Source organism: Amphiura filiformis, chromosome 11 (assembly GCF_039555335.1).
Source record: "Amphiura filiformis chromosome 11, Afil_fr2py, whole genome shotgun sequence".
Taxonomy (NCBI): domain Eukaryota; kingdom Metazoa; phylum Echinodermata; class Ophiuroidea; order Amphilepidida; family Amphiuridae; genus Amphiura; species Amphiura filiformis.
The window spans coordinates 18,848,779-18,872,739 of NC_092638.1; the positions used below are offsets into that span (position 1 = coordinate 18,848,779).

Here is a 23,961-nt window from a genome sequence, read left to right on the forward strand (position 1 = left end):
CCCTGGATGGACAGGTGAGAGTTTGCCTGTAGGGATTGGACTTTCCCTTGTAAGAAGTCAAAAGTTGGTTCTGGTATCTTCCGCTCTCACTTTCCATTTCCTCCCCCATCGTTTGTTTGTTCCACCCTCTCATATTTTAGGGCTCTTAGATATTGGGCACTCAGCCTGGGGTCATCACAGCACAAATCATGCCTTCCCATGATGCTTATTTTAGGGCTCTTAGATATTGGGCACTCAGCCTGGGTAATCACAGCACAAATCATGCCCTCCCATGATGCTTATTTTAGGGCTCTTAGATATTGGGCACTCAGCCTGGGGTCATCACAGCACAAATCATGGCTTCCCATGATGCTTATTTTAGGGCTCTTAGATATTGGGCACTCAGCCTGGGGTCATCACAGCACAAATCATGGCTTCCCATGATGCTTATTTTAGGGCTCTTAGATGTTGGGCACTCAGCCTGGGTTAATCACAGCACAAATCATGCCTTCCCATGATGCTTATTTTAGGGCTCTTAGATATTGGGCACTCAGCCTGAGGTCATCACAGCACAAATCATGCCTTCCCATTATGCTAATTTTAGGGCTCTTAGATGTTGGGCACTCAGCCTGGGGTCATCCCAGCACAAATCATGCCTTCCCATGTTGCATTGTTGAACTGTGCTAAATCACTCATAAAATCTTGCAATACGTTCAGTGCTAAACAGAATGCTGCTAAACAGTTGCTGCTAGAGCATCAACTAAGTGAATTGTGCATATTCTAAGTTCGCAACTTCCCACAAATCTTAGTCAAACCAATTTACTTTAATTGGCCAAGATGATGTGTTTTGCGCTGGTGTATATAAACACTGGAATAATGCATGATGTGTGAAAACATTATTCTCTGTTGTAGTTCCATTTGAAATCCATACACCCCCTGTGGAAGACATGGCCTCAATCTCCCACACATCTGAGTGTGGATTTCACCCTTGCAGGTAACCCCACTTGAAATCTGCACCACTCCTTACGAAGAATCATGTTTAGGGTGTATGGATTTCAACTGGCCATTGCATAATGAAGGGGAAAATTACAATGCAATGTCACTAGGATCCACAACATGCTCATCTATTAGGGGCACAGTTCTTAAACCCCAATACATTTGTACATTCATTGAATGACCTTAAGATTTGAGTACTGAAAACTGCGCATGTGCAGGGGGGGGCAAAGATTTTTTGGCGGGCCGGGGGCAAGCGATTTTTGGCGGGCGGGGGGGGTAGGGGGGCAAGTGATTTTTAATAATGAAATGAATACCTCAGATTATTGGGGGGCTCTAGGGTACTTGGGCCCTCACCAAATTATTGAGGGGCTGCCATCCCCCCCCCGGTTCCGGAGCCTCTGCCTGTGAGTGTGTGTGAATTTGTTGGGTAAAAAATTCCATACTCGCCAACTTGAGGTCAACTTTGAGTTATATTTATTGAATAGAAGTTATTGAACTTTGACATATAAGATGAGATCATTTTGGCTCAATGGTATTACTCCTGGGGTTAGCCCAGGACGGAGAGTTATTCATCCCCAGGAGCAGAGAAGTGCAAAATCCCATGCAGTTTTATGCACTTCCTCATTTCTTTTATGCAAAATGGACTTGAAGGGGTGGACTCCACCACAGATATTTAGTTCCATCTGTGACTCCACTAATTTTCCAAATTTGAATGTTTGAATGGAGCCTCGACTCCCTCATGATTTTACTGCGTTAACAGACAAAACTCGGTGTAAGGGGTGGTGCAATAATTATGTGTACCCCCCATGGGCCGGGTGGTGAATTATAGGGGGGGCGGGCAAAGATTTTTTGGCAGGCCAAAAGGGGGGGAAGCATTTTTTGCAGGTCGAAAGGGGGGGTCAAGCAATTTTGGCAGGTCGAAAAGGGGGGGCAAGCAATTTTTGGCACAGATATTTTGGGCACCGTTTCTATATTAGGCCCTAAAAAGGTGTAGGAAATATGCAAAATTTCCTGCTCGCATTATATGATAAGACAATATAAGGTTTTAAATTCAGGTTCCCCAAAATCTTGCTGTGTAAGGGAGGGGGCAAATATTTTTGGCACATCAAAAAGGGGGGGCAAAGGTTTTTGGCACGTCAAGGGGGGGGCAAAGATTTATTTGGCACGGTGAGAGGGGGGGCAAGCGATTTTTGGCAGACCATTTTGAGAATTCACCACCCCGGGGTAGGCCCCCCTACACATAATTGTGGGAACAATGTGACCAGCCCCTAAATACATATATCACATAATGCATCTAACCTTGAAACGTGCCTGAAGCAGTTGAGAGAACTATGGGCTTCAGCCAAACAACATGAACTTATTATAACTCCTGAAATATTCGAATTTATGTAAGCGCAAACCCGGATAGGGAGCAAACCAAAAGATCGATGACGTGGGCGACTTTGTGGTACTAGTAGGGCCTATTATTATTAAAGTGGACCTTCTTATCGGGCTTCCTATGGACCTTTTTTGACCAAAAAGCATAAAAAATACTCCAACATAGTATTTTCTATCACAATGGTTAGGTATACTAGATCCAACATGCAACACAACACCCTTCACTCCATTTTCAAAAATTTCTTCATTAATTGACTTGAGACATGCTGAAATGATCAATATAACATAGGCTTTGGGAAAGGGGGGGGGGGGCTTAATTGGGTAAAAAATCCCATACTCGCCAACTTCAGGTCAACTTAGGCTATATTTTTTGAATGGAAGTTATTGAACTTTGACATAGAGGATGAGATCATTTTGGCTCAATAGTAACTCCTATGGATGAATAACTCCGTCCTATAGTCTGCAAATCCCATTATGCAGTTAGGGACCGTTCATAAACACTTGTTAAGGGGGCCTGATGCAAAAAAATTAATCGCGAAAATGTCCCCCCCTTTACAGACCTCAAATATTTTCGCCCCCCTTTTTGACATGAAAATTATGGGTCAACCCCATAGAATAGCATATAAACTCAATTTTTCCAGGAAAATTTTTGGTCATTTTTTCACCCCCCCCCCAGGGTCAAAATTTTTCAGGGCTCCCTTTTTGCATTAGGCCCCCTATCAAGTGTTTGTGAACGGTCCCTTATGCAGTTTTATGCACTTTCTCATTTCTGTTTATGTAAAATGGACTTGACGGGGTGGAATCCACCACAGATATTTTGTTCCAATATAGGGGCCTATGCGACTCCACTAATTTTCAAAATTTGAATGAAGTCCCTCATGTTACTGCGCTATAACAGATAAAAACTCGGTGTAAAATAGCGAGAACATGTAGGGACCGTTCACAAACACTTGTAAGGGGGGGCCTGGTGCAAAAAGGGGGGCCCTGAAATTTTTTGACCCTCCTAAGGGGGGCCCTGAAAAAAATGGCCACAATTTTTTCTGGGAAAATTGAGTTTATATGCTTTTCTATGGGATTGACCGATAATTTTCATGTCAAAAAGGGGGGCCCTGAAATTTTCGAGGTCTGTAAAGAGGGGGCCCAAAAAAATGTTTGTGATAAAATTGTTTTGCATCAGCCCCCCCCCCCTTACAAGTGTTTGTGAACGGTCCCTAATCAGCCCCTAAAATGCAAACATAGTCACATACATTTAACTTTGAAACGTGCCTGAAGCTGTTGAGAGAACTATACGGGCTTCAGCCAAACAACATGAACTATTAACTCCCCCTGGAATAATCGAATTTTATGTAGGGGAAGTCGCAGTGCAAACCCGGACAGGGAGCAAACCAAAAGATCGATGACGTGGGCGACTTTGTGATATAAAGTGGACCTTCCCAAAATTTGGACCTTTTTTTGACCAAAAAGCATAAAAAATACTCCAATACTAGTAGATGCCTTTAGTTATGTTCCCTTTCGTGTAAAGTTACGTATGACTAATATGTATTTTTTTAATTGATGCCTAACACTAGGATCCACAACATGCTCATCTCCCGGGGGGGTTCTTCGAAAAATTTTGTACGGGGGATGTGCCACGCAGACTTTCGTATGCTGACTTTCTCTATACCTACTTTTTGCTGTTTTTGATACCCATCAGTATACCAATTTTCATCAAAAAGCACCCAAATTTGCCATAATTGGGCGCTTTAAGGGCACTTTTGCCAAAATACGCCCAATTGGGCGCATTGGTCTCCACTGAAAACCCACCCATCGATATACCAAAATCGCTGAAAATGTACCCCAAAACCGTGGCACATCCCCGTATACCTTCAACCAGGAAGAACCCCCTCCGGGGCTCATCTATCGGGGGCACAGTTCTTAAACCCCAATACATTTGTACATTCATTGAATGACCTTAAGATTTGGGTACAAAAACTCATACTCTGCAACTTGAGGTCAAATTTTGCACTATGATTATTGAATTGAGGTTTATCAGACAATGCCATTGGGATGAGGCTATTGTGGCTGAGAGGTCAAAAGTGACAGGTACCTACTGGGCACCCTTGAGCAATAAAAAGAAATATGAGGTCAAAGGTTATACAGGGTCAAACTTCAAGCTATACCAAAATATTCCGGGTCACAAGTATTCAGAAATTATATAGTTTGACATACCTACGTCAAATCAATCTGGAGTAGGCTAGGCCTAAGTCTTATCTGGAGTTATTTAGCGAAAAGCTCAGCATTAATATTGAAATTTGTGCTTCATAGGGGGTCAAATAGGGCCTACATAAAGTTTATCCGATTGTGATAAAATAAAATGGTCTCAAAATGTTTGTCTAGTTATAATAATTCAGAAAAAGAATAGTTTTCACTATATGTACGACATTTCGTTTCCTAGGTAACGCGGGATAATACGTCAACACCCACTGGACTTAGGCCTATTGGGCAGAATTCCTTTTGGTGTCTTACCATGGTAACGAAACATCGTAGATGGTGCAAACTATTACTTTTCTGAATGATTATAACAATACAAACATTTTGAGACCATTTTCATCAAAATTTGTTAAACTTTTCTGTGTTTGACCTTCTAAATTGCAACCTTTGACCTTCCAAATTGCAACCTTTGACCTTTTCGCCAACAACTCCAGACTGATTGGTCGTAGGTAGGTCAAACTATAGGCCTACATGTATTTTCTAAATCCTTATAATATGGGGAATATTTTGAGACAGATTTTAACAAAATCGGAACAAAATTTTGAATTTTGACCCCTATCAAAACTTTGACCTTGAATTGAATTTTTTGGAAAGCTCAAGGGTGCCCATTATATTCTTATTCAAAGCTATCTCATAAATGTCAATATCTAAAGCAAAACATGTTATAGTCATACCCAAATTTACACTCATCCGACTAAAAACCTGATATATTTGCTCGCTACGCACTATTGTGATTATATAGTTCGTCGTCGATCTTTTGGTTTGCTCCCTTACGGTCATGGCCGCGTGGGCTGAACTGCTGACCGGCACTGCTGAATGTACAACAGTGCACATCAGTGCACAATCAATAATTCCTCAAGCAAGTTCAAGTTCATTCCGTGTGTATAAACACTGCATGCGCATGCGGTTTATGTTCAGCTAACTTGGAACGCTACGCCATTGAATTAAACAGGTCATTTGGATATAAGTTTTGTAACAACAGATGATTCGGATCCAATAACGCTGGTCATTTGCAGGAATTTTATAAAATAGTAAGTTTATTTTATAATATTAATATGTTTATAGTTTAAAGTTAAACTATTTGCGATAAATTGTCCGAGGCATTTAATTGTGTGTATATGTATTAAATGGTCATGATGGACTGATGGTGCCGGGGTTTGAACCTTTTTATGGGGATGTTGTTGTTGCATGTGTGAAATGCCTCCATAGCTTATTCCATCATCTCGGTAATAGGGTTACTTTCAAAGCTGCGTCATTATTAAAATCGCTTGCGACAACCACTTGCAATTTTTATTGACCAATGGGAGGGAGAAGTAGGCCTACCCCGGGGGGGGGGGACTCAACTTTGGAAGTGACGGTAGCCTATATGCCTGTCAATAGGCCCCTCTTTTTGAAGTCGACTATACCCGATGACCCCCCTTTTTTTTTGACCCCCTTTTAGTTGCGGCTACCCAATGACCCCCTTTTTTTGGTTGCGGCTACTCAATGACCCCCTTTTTTTCTAGATTTTCTAGAAGAGCATCATCAAAATGCAACAAAATAATGCCGAAACTTTCAAATTTTGCTCCATTTTTCAAAATTTTGCTCAAAATTTTGCTCCATTTTCCCAAAATTTTCTACCCGATGACCCTTTTTTGAAATCTTATACTCAATGACCCCTTTTTTCAAAATATTATACCCAATGACCCCTTTTTTTATTTTGTTTGTACCCAATGACCGGCTTTTTAAAAATAACGCTTTGTTACCGATAGGCCCCTACTTCGCGACACCAGTAGGCACATACCCGTCACTTCTAAAGTTGAGTACCCCGGGAGGCCTACCAGCATGAGAATTTCCTTTTTAAAGGAATTCCTTTTTTTGTCTTTGGCCCAGATTTCCGCGTTTTTTCCTTTTCTCTGTTCCTTAAGCATGTAAGTTAGCCCGTTTTTTAGCATTTTTGCCATATTCTACGCATTTTCCCCTTCCCCCCAGAAGTTTATTGCATATTCTCATACCTGAAGTAGGGTTAACTAAAACTTCAATGGCTCCTCGCTACGCTGACAAATAATAAAAATAAATCCATCTAGGCCTATCACGACACGGGGCTGCAACAGGATCCGGGAACAGGATACTTATTACCACTTCGAGAAACTTTTCAAACTCAGGCCTACAAAAAGGCCTAGTAGGCCTATATGGCATTAGGCCTACACCGTGATTCTGCGGATGATTTTGTTGAAGACTATTTAATCGAGGAGTACGCAATTCAACAGACAGTTGTTTTTTATCCTTACGTTTACTTTTATCATCTAAATAAATACGTTAATACCGCATTATGAGACTAACATAACTGAGTCACTACTTGGGGGTGGGGGTGGGCGGGCTTAACCCAAATGACCATAACAGTTTGTCCCCCCTTGGATTTCGCAGCTCCAAAAGACCCCTTAAATTTGACCAAAAATTAGAGCTCTGAAAGACTCTTCAGGCGCATCTCTGAAAGCAGGCAATTTTCGTATAGGTGTGATATTTACAAATTGTGATTTTATAGATCGTCTGATCTATTTTTGGTTTGTTCCTTATGGCCCGGCCTTTAATGGTCACAGATGGTAGCGCGATCGCGACGCATGTTTTACTATAGGCATAAATCAAATAATTTTATTTATCCATACAACATAGACAACTTGAGTTACAATGGAAATATCAAAAATATAAATATATCAAGGTGTAAAAGATCATCTATTTTAATATTTTTATGAAAAACAAACAAAGAAAGTTAAATCCGAATGTAAAATATCCACTTGCTGCTCAGTGTCCATACAAATTATTCCAATTATAATTAAATCACAGGTACGCCAAGCGGACCTCACAAGCTCCCTGCCAAATCACAGACCCTGGATCACGACCGGGATCACGACTGTGGGTTGACCTACCCGGACTTTACCACAGAGCCAAACCATAGGGTCAAACTACAGGGTCCAGAAACGAAAAATCCCAAACATGCCGGAAGGGCCAAAGGTTTTGTTTTGTAAATACACATGTGTTTGTGTAAAACTATTAAAGTACCGGACGGAGGAAAATTTCGATGTGAATTGTGAAAAGATTGGGCAAAAAGCGCAAAGCGGAAGTTAAGATTTGATTTAAATCAAATAATTTCAACATACCCAGATGAATGAGAGTCTACACAGTTTCAAAGCGGAAGTCAATTGTCGCTAGAATTGAATTGGATAATGATCAAATAGCTAAGAAGGCCTTTATAGACTATGCCATAGTCGATTTTTGATAAATAAAAATATGTTATTAATCATGATGAATGCATTCAGTTGAACTCGAAATTATACGGTACTGATATTTATTACATCAAAATACTAGTATAAAATGGTTATGAAATATATAATTATATTTATAATTATATTTGTGACAGTAAAAGCTGTAAACTATACGTAGGCTTATATTATTGAATGCAACATATCATAATGGCATAACTACTGAACAATTCTAATTTTAGAATCTGCCAGTTTATTAATCGCGAAAGCCCGAGTTAAAAATCGACTATGTACTTTGAATTTTAAACGGGACTTTGAACGGGCAAAGTCCCTAACACACACACACTGTCAATCATACTTGTTTATCAATCCAATTAAACCGCAATCAAGTACAAGACGCGCTCATGCACCTACAGAAAGTTTAATGTTCCCGCCAACACAAAGGGCGGTATTATATAGTTGTGTACCATGTAGTTATTAATGGTAATGACAGGTGCCGGAGGATTTAAACCATAACGAGATCTGGGGGACCAATCACAAGCCAGATCCATTTAAAGATGCATTACATCATGGCCAATTTTATAGTAGCCAGAAATCAATCTGATTTTTTGATTTTGAAAAGGGCAATGTAAATCCCTATCTGTAACACTTTTTAAACACGTTAGGGACCGTTCACAAACACTTGTAAGGGGGGCCTGATGCCAGAAAATTTTTGACCCTCTTACGGGGGGGGCCTGAAAAAAATGACCATAAATTTTCTTGGAAAAATTGAGTTTATATGCTTTTCTATGGGGTTGACCTATAATTTTCATGTCCATCCTGATAATGGGCGAAATCTTTGCAATATGCGCGCGTAGCGTGGAAAAATTGTGTATTTTCGGGCTGAATTTCGGTAGAAAAGGGCTCCTTGCCCCTTTTCTTTTCCTTTGCCCTCCTGATTTTCCCTTTTATTTTTTGTCAGAGGGGCACTTTTTTCTTTCATTTTTTTTTGTCAGGGGGCACTTCAACTTCGGCAATACTGCTGTTTTCTTAATTTTTTTGCCAAAATGATTTATTTATTATTTAATTATTAATTTCAAAAAATATCAAAGGACAATTTGAATGACGTATTCTTCACTTTTAAGCAATTTATAAACAATTTTATTTTTTACACTTGCGCTGGGATCACTGAATGGGATTTTAAATTGCCCGATTTGAATATTCAATCAAAAATCTTTTGCCGTCCCGAATTAGAGACAAATCGTTTTCGACTGTATTCGTCGAGTGATTTGAATTTTCAGACTTTTTTTTTTTAATCAAAACGATTAACGTTTAATAGGGGCGAATCTTTTTCGATTGAATTTTCAGTAAAAGGTTTGATTTTCATTGTTTTTCAATTCTTTGAAGACAGGAATTAGGGACAAATCCTTTCCAATTAAAAAAAAATTGAAAATATTCACTCTAAAAAGTTAGAAATCTCATTCGAAACATGCAACACATGCCATTTGGCAGTACATTATTTGGTACCGGGTAACACATGATTGGATAGTTTGGAATTGTTTACCTGTTAATATCCGTGAATCTGCATCACTTTCCGTTTTTAAGAAGTCTCTTAAGACACATTTGTATAATTAATTATATTTTTGCTCTGTATATATTTTGCTTGTGTATATATTTTGGCCTTTTGCCACCTTCAATATTGTTTGTAGCGCTACGCTCTTTATGTATAGCAGCGCTTTATAAATGCTCAATATGTATGTATGTATGTATGTATGTATAGTGATCAGTCTACAAAAAAAAGAGTAAGATTTTAAACCAAAAAACTATTTCAATCCCTTTTTCAATACATTGAATCCTGTCATCAATCGTTAAAAGATTGAAATATTTACAGCTAGCTGTGTTGACACTTTTACACAAGAACCATGTTTCTACAATAAACAGAAGCGAACTAGGCTGAACTTGAATCGGTAAATATGTTCAATCAGGATTTGGGGTTCTATAAACAAGAACAATGATATACCATGCAGGCTATATTTTAAAATCAAGCCCTCACGGACCACGATCACCAGAATTTGCTTGACTTGACCTAGATCAAATATTAAAACACCAATGAGTTGCCATAGTAAACCAAAATGTTTCATCCAGCATAAAACATTTAAAACCAAAGAAAACGCGCGTGCCACGCCCGTGTACCGTGCCAACGGGTTGTCGCAAACTTTTGGGCCTCATTACCACAGACGAATGTTGATCTAAAATACATGTATCAAGGTAGGCCTTTATAGAGTCGCAAAGACTTGATGTGAGGTTAAATTTGGGCACTAGGCCTCCATGTACAAATGCTCACTTTTTGGAGAAAAGCCAAGTTGTTTTTTATGGCCCAAATTTTTATTAGTTTAAAACTAGATAAACATATATCTAAAAGGACCCGTTTTTTGTTTTGTTTTGTTTTGTTTTGTTTTTTGCTTTTTAAGATTTTGACAAACTTCGAAAATTTGCACCAAAAATGGTTGAAAAAAATCTAACCGGAAACTGGGAATTGACTTTCTTCCCGACTTTCTTTAGACATCCCATATAAATGAACACTCCCTAACAGTTGTATAAGCATAGTGGGAGTGACCCAGTTATTGGGAGGTTGTTGATCTGCGCAGTGCCTCAATGCTCAGGTTACTTTTCCTGACAATTGGCAGGGATATAATGGGAAACAGCACGGCATATGGTAGAAGGTCAGACCTATCCAGGCACTAGCAAAACCTAGGCAAGGCTTGGCATTGACCTTAAACCATGCCCAAGGCCTATTGCGTAGTATGTGAATTCCGGCATGATTAAATAAAAATCCCTTTAAAAAGGGACATACTGGAACAAGGTTGTTTGCAATGAGTGATATCATATTTCTTTTTATATTAAAAAATGTCAAAATAATTGTAAATATTGGTTTGATGGACTATATCCATTGTTTGGAATTCAAAGCGCGTTCACATCCTTAATTTCGACGTGAAATAGCCATTTTAAGAAAACGACAACTCCAATTTTTATGCAACTTTTAAAATGGAAATTTATACATTAATTTACATACAAATCAATACCAACTTTTAACGGAATCGGGCATATAAGACCACCCGTAACTGAAATTAAATTAAATAAACGCGTCGAATTGGGTTAATTATTACATTTAACAAACAGCGCCGGAGGTTATTACATTCCTGGGCAATGAGAATGGGCTGCAGTAGGCTACAGGTAGTTCACACCAAATATACATTGTACATCGCCGCCCTTGCCTGATGGCTCTGAAAAGAGCCGTTCGATGAAGACTGTCGCTTGTCATCAGAGAACAAGCAGATCTCGCCTATCCGCTAATTTAAAGGTTTGGTGGCTCTGAAAAGAGCCGTTCACTGAATACTGCCCTTTGTCAACAGAAAACAAGCAGGCCTCGCCTATCTGTTAAATTTTTACAGTTTTGGTGGCTCTGAAAAGAGCCGTTCATTGAAGACTGTCCCTTGTCAACAGATAACAAGCAGATCTCGCATATCTGCTTATTTAAAGGTTTGGTGGCTCTGAAAAGAGCCGTTCACTTAAGACTTTCCTTTGTCAACAGAAAACAAGCAGACCTCGTCTATCTGCTAAATTTTAAGCTTTGGTGGCTCTGAAAAGAGCCGTTCACTGAAGACTGCCCCTTGTCTACAGAAAACAAGCAGATCTCGCCTATCTGCTGATTTGAAAGGTTTGGTTCGAATAAACGAACGAACGAACGAAAGAAAGTATATGAAAAGAGAAAGAAAACGAACGAACGAACGAACGAAAGAAAAAAGAGGTACGTTCTATTGTGAATTCACATTTGACACGAAGCCATGAAGACAAATCACATTTTTACAACTTATTCATTTTAATTTTGCTTAACAGAAACACGTTTTCAGATCGTATAAAATTAGCAAGAATTCATCATGGTCAAGTTTTCAGGAGCCTTAGACAAGAAGGTACTTAAGAAGTATTACGACCTGCCCAACGCAAACCCAGATGAATGCCAGGCCATGTATATCTGGATCGACGGTACGGGAGAAGGCTTGCGATGTAAAACAAAGACACTGTCGAAGCCGCCAAATTCTATCGTAGGTAAGATATATATGAGACTCCTGAACCTAAGGCATTTGCCACTCAACATGCTCAACGTCCATGCATGCAGCATATGTGATGCGTTCGCTTTGCTGAGATCCAAATCAGTTTTTCGCATAGTAATCACCTTTGTCATTTTGCATGTTTTGTGACAAATTATCTTTGTCATTCTTTGAATATCCGACATGCTGTTTTAAAAAACAAGTTTTCATTATGTATAAAGACCCATACACATTTTCAAAGTTTTTCTTGCGTTTTCCATTGCAATAGCCTCGGACCGGACGTATATATACTCTGGCGAAGTTACGTAATTAATCGGGTTAATTACCATAGCAATAGGTGAAAACAATTTTGAACATATCGCGCTGCACTACAAGCAGGTTACACTCATCACCTGTGTATGTATGCAATCATAGATTGAATACAGTACTGGTCTTTTCAAAGATAATAATCTTACAGGTGCAAGTAATCAGAATGATATGGTTCAATGAAGAGGTACAGGGTGAACGTATCAGTGCAGCGCGGTATATTCAAAAATTGTTTTCACCTATTGCTATGGTACATGTAGTTAATCCGATTATTACATAACTTCGACAGCGTATAACGTGCGATCGCTGGCATTAATAAGCAAATCGACATATGTCAATTTGTCCATTTATGGCAGCGATCGCACATCATAGACGTCGGACGATGGATTTACCTTTCTCCGCCGCGACAGTGACTCTGAAAAGGGATATTAAAGTTCAGCCTGAGTTTTGCCCACAGATGGCTTTGAAAAGATGAAAGGCCTAGTCTGCGGCCCATAGAATTGGTACGGTGGCTCTAGAATGAATCGATCGGTCGAAGTTTTGTGGTTGTGAAAAGAGCTGTTTGCAGCTAGGAGACCACTTCCAACGATGACGCGATCAAGATTGGTATTCAAAAAGGCGTTCTTTGCTTCACAGGAGATTAATTCAATCAGTTTGAGAAATTTGTCTGTTCTGTTCTGTCAATCTGTCTATTCAGATTGCGTTGCTCGTGTATTTTTCCGACCGACCGACCGATCGATCAACCAACCAACCGTGCATTTGAATAACGCCAATAGCTATGAAATAATTTCAATAGTTCTGATTTTGTTTATTGCCATGCAGACCTGCCAATGTGGAACTACGATGGATCCAGCACATATCAAGCGGAGGGATCTAACAGTGATATGTACATAATTCCAAGAGCCATGTACAAAGATCCATTCCGCAGAGCACCTAATGTATTAGTGCTGTGTGATGTCTACAAGTACGACCAGAGAGTTGCTGGTAAGGATAACATTAGGGATGAAATCAAAACTCGACCGCGGTCAACCGGCGGTTGAACCGCGTTCCATTGTTTAGAACAATAGAAACCGGCTCCAACCGGACGTAACCGCCGATCATGCCGGTCGAGTTTTGATTTCATCTCTATCTAGAATGGTGACGAAGAAATACAAGTTTATTCCAAAGTTTTACGTGACGTACGTTTCTATTCTACTCGCATTATAGTAAAGGCATACGTGTGCTACTTCAATGGATAGGGTTTCCACGAAAAATCCTTAGACATTATTTAAGACAGTGAATACAATTTGGAGCATTTGACTAAGAATTGGAGACATACTAAAATCGAACAGTTTATAATAAAGCAGACTTTACGAACTTTCAACCAAAATGTTTATGAATTACCGTAATCTATGCACTTCAAAATAATTTTGACAATTTTATTAAAGAAACTATGATTGAGCGTGTTTATAGTGGGAGCAGATGTGCGGTACATTGCGGTATAATTTCTATCCGGTCAGAAATTATCCGGATACTTCCCACTATAAACACTAGCAGTATAGGCCTATGTTTGTACGGTACATCGATATCCTTAATTCTCAACCGAAGGATATTGTCGCGAGATATTTGCACTATAAACACACCAGTATAAATTGTGTGCGGTATTACCGGAAGTAGGAGCTTCTTCATGATGCGTAGAATGCGCGCAGGACATTCGGAACGATTCTCACCCCAATAGTTATCAAAACAGAAGCTTGCCGCCATGATCATATTTTGAATGGGCTGTTCATGATGCAGTCATGTCTACAGTAGAATTCATCTCGACCTTTGCAGGATTAACCCCATTAAAAGCTATTAAACCAAGATAACACTCATTGAAACAGCTCAACTGATTAAATCGGATCTTCTCTGGTTGTGCACAAGTGACTGTTTTCATGTGCGATATCGCAATAAAGCTGGTATTCATAGCTTCAGTTGGGTAACCGATTATAAAGGAAACGAAAGGAAACAATGTTATGTGTGGCTTTGTTCACGAAATCAGACAATGTCGTGCTTTTTGTAAACCAGCATTCTTGAAAATGAGCAACATAATGATTTTTGACTGAACACGGTTTAGAAATAATTTCTTCATATTTTTGGTGTTATCTGTCGTTTACATGTCCTTCCTAAAACACAAAAGTACGACCTCTCCAAACACCTAAATTAGCTAAAAATTTAGGACATGTTACAAAACTTTATTTTCTAGAACCTATTTAGAATAATTTAAATGTAGCTTTTACCGGTTTTTTGTGGCATCCTTCAGAAGTGAGCGGTCCGATACCAATATTTTCGGTCAAATCTCCATTCAAATAACACGGGGAGTTGGCTAGCTATGCCTTGCCCTCACTCATATTTTACAAAAGTACGACCATTTCTGAACATCTAACCTAGCTGTAATTTTAGGTCATGTTAGAGAAATATATTTGCTAGAAGTTTTGGAGAATAAATAAAATATTGGCTGGTTATTTTTCACACAGTGATGTTAACTAGGCAAGTGTCCATTCTCCCAACATACATCATTTGTAGGGGTCACGCGTCAATGGTGAGAGCACTGTGTATTGTGTATAGGGAAACGGACAGTAACTGCAGTATGTTATAGCTCGCGCCACAATATTTACACATTGTGTGACCTCGGGGTCATTGCAAATGTACGATAATGTTAGTTGGTATATGCGGTAACTGTGTCTCACTATAAACAGCAAGGGTATCGGTACATATACAAGGATTATCGCGGGGATTATCGTATACGGTATACTCAAAATGCGGTATATTCACTATAAACACGCTCATAGTGAGCAACTTGTTGGTTTAGCGCAATGTTGCGCTCATTTATTTTGTACTGTGATGCGCAGTAAAATGTTTCTAGATAAAAAAAACCAATCTAGTGCTCTTGTTTTAATTTTAATTTGTCAACAGAAACCAATTTCAGGTCTGCCTTAAGCAAGACAGTGGAAAGATCAGCTGTTAGTGACCATCAGCCATTGGTTGGATTTGAACAGGAGCTCACCTTCATGGCACAAGATTCACATCCTCTGGGATGGGCTAAGATGGGCTTCCCTGGTCCACAAGGTAAGTAGGTCTAGACCGAATCACGATGGATTAACGGTGGCGCTATTCAAAATTGTGAAATATTTTGATCAAGAAAACAACAATATAGCTGCTCTTCTTGTCTGAGAGGGTGTCAATCGACCACATAAGGCAATAGGGATGAAATCAAAACTCGACCGGCGGTTGACCAGCGGTTCCGTCCGGTTGCTATTGTCCTGAACAATGGCAACCGGATGGAACCGCCGGTCAACCGCCGGTCGAGTTTTGATTTCATCCCTAAAACGTAACTTGGTCGGAATGCACAAAACAAGTTAAACCATGCAGGTCTAATGTTAGACCTGGTCTAACTATAAAGGCTAGATTTGTGGGGGGCTTGATTCTTTTCTTTTCCTTCTTCACTCCTAGTTAGTTCTAAAAGTTAAACTGCAGCCATCTAATATTAAGGGCTGGGGTATGAACGTTTGGACAGTATTTATTGTGGGACATTAGAGCACATCAGACATATCGAATTGCATTCTGAATACGAAGAATGTCATTCTGATATCAAATAATTTTGAATTTTGAAAATCGCAATTTAATACACATTTTATGGCAAATCATTAAAAATTGATATTTTTGATATTTAACAGTACTTGAAGTAAACTTTATAAATCTGATGATTTATACTTAAAGTGTATGTAGGTGGGTTGAAAAGCCGACGATCAATTGAAAATTTTGACCTTTCGTATTGAAGATATGGATTTTTTTCCCAAAACACCCAAAAAAATTAGGTCTTTTTGGGAAAAAAATCCATATCTTCAATATGAAAGGTCAACATTTTCAATTGACCGTCGGCTTTTCCTCCCTGCTACATACACTTTAAGAATATATCATTAGATTTATATAATTAACTTCGAGGACTGTTATATATCAAAAATTCGAAAAATATCAAATTTTTATAATTTGTCATAAAATTTGTATTATATTGTGATTTTCAAAAATGAAAATTATTTGATATCAGAAAGACATGCTTCGTATTCAGAATACAATTCGATAGGTCTGAGGTGCTCTCATGTGCCACAAAAAATACTGTCGAAACGCAATAAACGCTCATTTTAGATCCCTTAAGCTACACGTATTTGCCCTCATCAGGATCTATACCAAAATGTTCATTCTCCATAGGACTAATCTCCATAGTTAGACCAGGTCTAAAAGTTAAACGTGGTCTAACTTGTTTTGTGATATAGTCTTACGCTGCATGTTGATATGACCAAGTACCTCGCGTTATAGGCAGAATGACTTCGCGTTGATGTTATTATGGTAAATGCGAAGAACTGCAGAAGTTCTAATTGGGTTCATATATATATGTTGCTATAGTCCGACACACCGCTAGTCCGACACGCCGTTAGTCCGATCCGTTGGTAATCCGACAACACAATCTAGGGATACGCGAGTCCGAAAATCATTTTCTTTGCCATAGGTCCAACAATAAAAGATGCGATAATATAGTCCGAAACTTAAACGTTGCAGTGTATCGGAATGACGCACATTTCATGACGACCCGGGTTCAGCGCCGAAATAGCTTGCTGCCGAAATAGCAAGGCATTAAATAAATGGTAGCCCGGAATGGCAGTGTCAATAGTTTGTACTTTTCGTTTGGTTTTTGTGGCATGAAGTAATGCCGATATGCTGGAATTTGGGCATTCTGATCGTGAATCACGTTTAATGATAATTATTGTGTATGTCAGCTTGCAGCTGGAAAAAAAAATTGTGTAGCCTACTTTATTTTCTGCAGTATTGCTCTTTCCAAAATGATGGCAACGGCGCGGGGATGCGTTAAAATCTGAATGTGAATTTTCAGACAGCGCTAAAATTTGTTCGAAAAATCAACCAGATTTGTCATTTTCCCTACAGGACCATACTACTGCGCTGTAGGTGCAAACAGGGTCTTCGGACGCGACATCATGGAGTCCCACTACCGTGCATGCCTCTACGCTGGCCTTACAATAAGTGGTGCCAACGCTGGTACTATGCCCGCTCAATGGCAGTACCAAATTGGCCCACTACCCGGTGTCGAGGCAGCCGACCAATGCTGGATTTCGCGTTTTATTATGTACCGTGTGGCGGAAGAATTTGGTGTGGGAGTGTCTTTGGATCCTAAGCCAGTGGAGGGAGATTGGAATGGATGTGGGTGCTATATTAACTTCAGTACCAAAGAAATGCGGGAGAAGGATGGCCTCAAGTGAGTATCACCGAGAACTAGCGATTCTTAGCGAATTTCTTGTAACTACTCCCAATTCTACATCTACACACAGCACTAAATTTCTGGGATTAAAAAAGGTATCAGGGTCTACCCTGGTTTGCCAATGGAACTTAGCTTAATCATGTAGTTGGAACTATTAAACTGGCAATAAAAGTCAAAATATTTCGTCAATTTTGATGTGTGACGAAATATTGGATTAAAAGGAGTGCTTAAAGGTCCGTTCATACTACGCCGCAATTGCGGTGCGGTGCGGTGCCGATATATCGATTACTTTTTGCCGCAACTCAACACAACTCGTCGCATTTCCAAAATTTCAGTTGATTCCGATTTTGCGTTTGCGAATTATGCATGATATTGTATTAGCCTACACTGTAGACAATGTGTTGTAATTAAAATTTCACGATATCTTTGCTAAACAAATTAATCTGCAAGAAATTCTTTGTACATAAACATTATGTAGCCAGAGGTTTCCAGTGGTATAAAAATCTCAACCTTTTTTTATTTTTTTGTTGTATGATGCTGTGGATCACGTAATGCCCTTTTAATTTGGTTCAAACTAAAAGATCATCCTTTGGTTTGATTAAAGCCATATTATAACATTTTCAAACAAAATAGATTAGTATTTCTTTGCCATAAAATGTTAGCTTTTACTGTCAGATATATGCCCTTTTATTTTTGAGCCGAACAACTACGGGAAAGCAAAGAAAATTGGAATTTACTACCAGCGCACATGTCGCCAATACGTACCACTCCTTCGGTCATGTTGTGGTACGACCATTTGTTGTGTATATCACCGTCCCGCACGCCGTGTACGCTGTGTGTTATGAACATCGTGTATGCGTTCGACTAATAATTCCATCGTAATAATAAAGCGCCGGTTCCGGCGTTTTATTCAAAATCTCGGATTTTCACAAAACTACAGCACCTATAGTCTTGATTTTTGCAGGGTAGGCCTATATTGGTTTAATAAAGTACAATTTAATCGTGTAAAAAGAATTTCAAAAATTCAGTGAGGACTCAGCAAATGTTATAATATGGCTTTAAGTTATGATTGAGCTATGTTTTATTTCAGGGATGCAAATTGTGCGGGAGCGGGGAGCACCGCTCCTAGGAAATGGCAGTCAAAATTGAGGAAATGATGCCTTAAGAAGAAAAAAGAAAGAGAGGGAAAAAGAGGAAGGGAGAAGGAAATAAAAAGAAGAGAGGAAGAAGAAAAAGAGGAAAGACGTGGAAGAGGAGGAGGCGGAGGAGTGAGGTAGAAGATGACGAAGAGGAAAACATCTCAGCATAAGATAACAAGTTAATAGGTGAGGGCTGTGAGGCAGTGAAATTAAGCCTATAATGGAAGAGGAAATCTCAAGACACTGGTTGGTTTCAAGTGCAAACTTTTGAGGAATTCACATGATTGTTCAGGGAATAAGATGAAGGTGCTGGTGTTAGAATATGGAAATGGGTATTAATTCATATTTGAGGAGGTATTCAATTTAATGTAAACAGAAAAAAAGAAAGAAGTTGGGTGAAGGTAGGTGGAAATAGGCCACATAACTGAGGAAATTTACACAGAGGGGGCAATGAGGATGTTATGGAAAAAGTCATATATGAGGAAAATCAGTGTATCGATACTAAGAAGTCAGAAGTGCCAGTGCGAAAAGGACGACCTGGACTGAAGAGTGGTGTCAAAACATACTACCATGACTTTGTCAGAGCCGGATTTACCATTGGCCCAGGGCCTCCAACAAAAATTGCATGGCCATGTTCTTTTTTAGACCAAAAACACCATATTTTGGACCAAAATATGGTAATATTGCAAATTTCAAGCGCTTCATTTTGGGCTAAAATAGTCCAAAATTGAAATTTTTTTCACTCGCTTCGCGCACAAATGTACCAGTTAAATTGGAACAACATGCATGCTCGTCACCCTCACCGCCACTATCAATCTTATGCCTCCTTTTTGTAACCCGAAACTTGGCCATTTGAGCGTACTTGTCTTCCTCACGGTGAGTTTGGGGCCTGGCACAGCCCCCCCCACTAGAAAAAAAGAAGATCATAAATCCAGCCCTGGACTTTGCCAACAAGTCTATCAAACTTTCAAACTTTGAAAGGGTGCTTGAGGCAATAAAGCAATGCCCTGAAGGCCCCTGATAACGAATGGAGGGGCAAAGGAAAAAAATGTCCCACGAAAATTCACCCCAATCATGGGGCCAGACATGGTGTAAAATACCAATTTTGCGCGCTACGCACGCACATTTATCCCAATAAGTTTTGGAAGTTTGAAGACTAATACATATAGAGTCTATCTAAAAACATGGTATGTTACCATTCTCATCTTTCGAAGTGCAGAATAAAGTTATTGTATGTCTGGTTATGATTGAGGAAATCCTGAGCCTAAAACCTTGCTCCTGAGGAAGAAATCACAATGATATATTTATCATTAGACGAAAGCGCCGTATTTAACATTAGCTTTGAACATTTAATTATTTTCTTTATTTTTCACCCGACTTACCCGGGTGAAAAAGTAGTTACTTACCACTATTCTTACCACAATATGGTCTATAAAACACAATACCCTGACCACTCAAAATAAGCCCAAAAGTATTTCAGGAACACCCAAATGACGTGTAATTCTATGCATGGTAGATAAAGATTTCCACTTGTTTCCTAAGCCATGCAAACAAAGTATTATCGTGTGATCGTGTCAAAAGGGACCTAAAGGGTATTCAGGCCTGAGTTCCCCCTAGCCTGCGGGTGCACCCCCTCCGCCGAGCGCATATGTGTGCTAAGATTTGTCTGCTACACACACCCGTTTTCATTAGTTTTCTAATGCACTTTTATACCCCATTTTCATACAGACATATAGAAGAAGCCGTAGAGAACCTGAGTCTGCATCATCTACCACACATCAAAGTGTATGACTGCTGCGGAGGTGAGGACAACAAGAGACGATTGGTTGGTGACCATAATACTTCTAATTTCGACAAGTTTACCAGTGGTGTTGCCAACCGCCATGTCAGTGTTCGAATCCCTCGTGCTGTAAGTGATTTTCTTAAATAGGGGCTCAATTTCTCAAATTGCTTTTTTCATCAGGGACGCAACAATTATTTTATATACCTTTATACAGAGTTGGGTGGGGCAAAATCTGGTTTTTGTACTCAACATTAAGGCCATTTTTTTCATCTGACTAGTGGGCGAAGTTTTGTTCTCTTCAAAATGGTGCACCCTAAAGGGAACTCCTTTCAGGCCTGCCTCAAATTTTACTGGGATAATGAGAGAAAAATATTGAGTTTTCCATTTTGATAGAATGGGGGTGTGGGGGTGTGTGTGTGGGTGGGGGTGTGATGGGGAGGGGGTAATGTTGTCAATCTGAACATACCTCTTGTTTTAAATAAGTTTTACTAAATTAAAACAAAATGTAATCTCATAATAATAATTATTAGGCTATATAATAGAAACCTCCCGATTCCCAAACGTATACGTATACGCCCGTACGTGCATCTATTCAAAGTCGGTGTTGTGATGGCGTATGATAGGCCTACGTACGTTTGGAAATCGCAAGTTCTCTAATATTTATTTCAAATTATATTTAATGAGAAGATATTTTACCGATTCACCTGTAGGCCTACCAAAATCTGCCCACATTGCATTTATTGAGTGAAACTTCGATATCGGGGTGGAGGCCTAGGCCATCTTAACTTAATAGTTCGTCTCAAAGCCCTTCCCAAGTTAAAAACCGAATGCGGAATACGGTGTTTTCAGATTTTTTTTTTTTTTTGCTTCAATTTGTTTTAAACTGTGGGACGAGGTTTTTAGACAGAATGAACCACCTTTTCATCTCAACGAGAGCTAACGAGGATGTGTGGTCAAGATGAAGAATTCTAATTGAGATTTACGATATTTTCACGTCTGGCCATGTCATTGTCAGACGTGAGATTTTGGAAAAAAACAGCGGAAAAAACTGATAAACGCGCAAAAAGTGGGCGATTTTACTAATGCGCGCGGGGGCTTTGAGACGAACTATTAAATTGAGATGGCCTAATTTACCGATTGATTTATGATATTTCAGGTTTATGATAGTGGAAAGGGCCATCTTCAAGATCGACGTCCAGCAGCAAACTGCGATCCATATCGTGTCGTCCTGGCAATGATGAAAACCGTGATCTTAGATGAGGACTTCGAAACCCAACCTGCCCAACCATCAGCAGCAGTGAATCCCGCTATCGCCAACCTGCAGAACCCTGCAGAGCGTAAATTGAGCCACAGTGAAGTTGAACGTCAGCGTCAGCGACGACCATCAGCGGTTTAAAGGACCGCAAAATTAATGGCCAGTTGAAATCCATGCACACACATGCACCCTGTGGAAGGCATGATCCCGGGGCATGATCTTATTAGAAATGTACCATACAGGGAGCGTGATGGGGTTACCAAATGGGTGACTCCATTTAAAATCTACACCCCTGTGTGGGAAATTAAGGTCATGTCTTCCATGGGGGTAAATGGATTTTAGTTGGAACAGCCCTATAGCAAACACGTCTGACACAGTGATGAGCGTAAAAAATATAATTAATTTCGTGTCCAAGTTCGAATGTCAGATTTCATGTGTCGTCTTAAAACCAGGGCTTAAAACTTAACCATTGTTAACGCACAAATTTATGGTTTTAGTGTAATTTGTAAATGGGTGACTGTGTGTGAGATTAAGTTCATGTCTTCCATGGGGGTAAATGGATTTTAGTTGGAACAGCCCTATAGCAAACACGTCTGACACAGTGATGAGCGTAAAAAACATTATTAATTTCGTGTCCAAGTTCGATGTCAGATTTCACGTGTGGTCTTAAAACCCGGGCTTAAAACTACGCACAAATTTATGGTTTTAGTGTAATTTGTAAATGGGTGACTCCATTTGAAATCTTCACCCCTGTGTGGGAGATTAAGTTCATGTCTTCCATAGAGGGTGTATGGATTTTAGTTGGAATAGCCCAATGGGCTATTCCAGAAAGTAGATGCACACCCCCTATAGAGGATTTCGGATTCCGGACTTTTTGTCCAGTTGTAATTGTTGGAAATCCAGACTACAGAAATGTCCAAAGGCGAAAAAATCCAGCAGAAAATATTTCAAAATCTGAAATCCTTGAGTTGAGAGGCATTTTGGACATTTCCGTGATTTTTCATTCATTTAATTGCATTTCCAAGCTTTTACCAGTGACTTTGGCAACTGAAATTCCACTGGTCATTTTCAAAAAACAAACTTGGAAATCCAGACATTTCTTTTATTGAAATCTATGGGGGATGTGCACTTAATTTCTGGAATAGCCCAAATGATAGCAAACACGTCTGACACAGTGATGAGCGTAAAAAAATCTCGTGTCCAAGTTCGAATGTCAGATTTCACGTGTCGTCTTCAAACTTAACGCACAAATTTATGGTTTTAATGTAATTTGTAAATGGGTGACTCCATTTGAAATCTACAGCCCTGTGTGGGAGATTAAGTTCATGTCTTCCATAGGGGGTAAATGGATTTTAGTTGGAATATCCCAATGATCCTGATCAGGCCCGTACGCAGGATTTTTTGGGGGTGCTGATTTTCCAAGGGGTGCGATTTTGTGAAAGGTGGACTTTCTTTCCAAAATGTGGACCTTTTTTGACCAAAAAGCGTAAAACCTGATTATGAAATTTTGGGACTTTTTGTATACTTTTGCAAATTTGGGTGCGACCGCACCCCCTGCGTACGGGCCTGATCATGATGATAGCAAACACGTCTGACACAGTGATGAGCGTAAAAAATATATTAATTTCGTGTCTAAGTTCGAATGTCAGATTTCACGTGTCATTTATAAACTTAACGCACAAACTTATTAAAGTTATTTAAAGTCAGTTATTTAAAGGCCCATTCAGTGATCCAAGTGAAAGTTTAAAAATTTTGTATAATTGCTAAAGAGAAGGATGGACCTAAGTCATTAAAATTGTCATCGGGTATTTTTGAAATGAAACATTGGGCAAAAAACGAGGAAAACAGCAGTATTGAAGCCCATGCAATTACATTATAGCTACTTTCTATACACAAGTATTACAGATTCATGTATAGCACGTCTTATTTTGTCTTAAATACACGACTTTTGGCTGAACCACTAGCAGGCTGTGTTAGTACATCTATGATAATGGCAAAGGTACCAAAATCTGAATTTTGATGATTTTGACGACCGATCGAATGAGCAAGTCACTGAATAGGCCTTTAATTATTACTATAATATTAATCTCTTTTAATGTTTTTATTTTTATATACGTATGGGTTTTTCGCATAGATTTGATCTGAATTTATTTGACCAAAATGTAGTTTATGGCAGGTCTGCAGGTCTGTTATATTTTCGAATAATAAACCCAAAACTCCATGTAAAGCAATGCCGTAACTTTCGAATTTATTTTCCAG

At 39.3% G+C, this 23,961-nt stretch overlaps 1 protein-coding gene across 1 annotated transcript; it reads left to right on the forward strand.

Moving 5' to 3' along the window:
• Window positions 1-5,434: 5,434 nt before the first annotated feature.
• Window positions 5,435-23,553, forward strand: LOC140164502 (glutamine synthetase-like). Its single transcript, XM_072187797.1, has 7 exons — window positions 5,435-5,633; window positions 11,718-11,927; window positions 13,058-13,219; window positions 15,170-15,322; window positions 17,195-17,522; window positions 20,393-20,573; window positions 21,604-23,553. Exons 2-7 carry the CDS (start codon window positions 11,759-11,761, stop codon window positions 21,841-21,843), a joined length of 1,233 nt encoding a protein of 410 aa, XP_072043898.1. The 5' UTR covers window positions 5,435-5,633; window positions 11,718-11,758; the 3' UTR covers window positions 21,844-23,553.
• The last annotated feature ends 408 nt before the right edge of the window (window positions 23,554-23,961 follow it).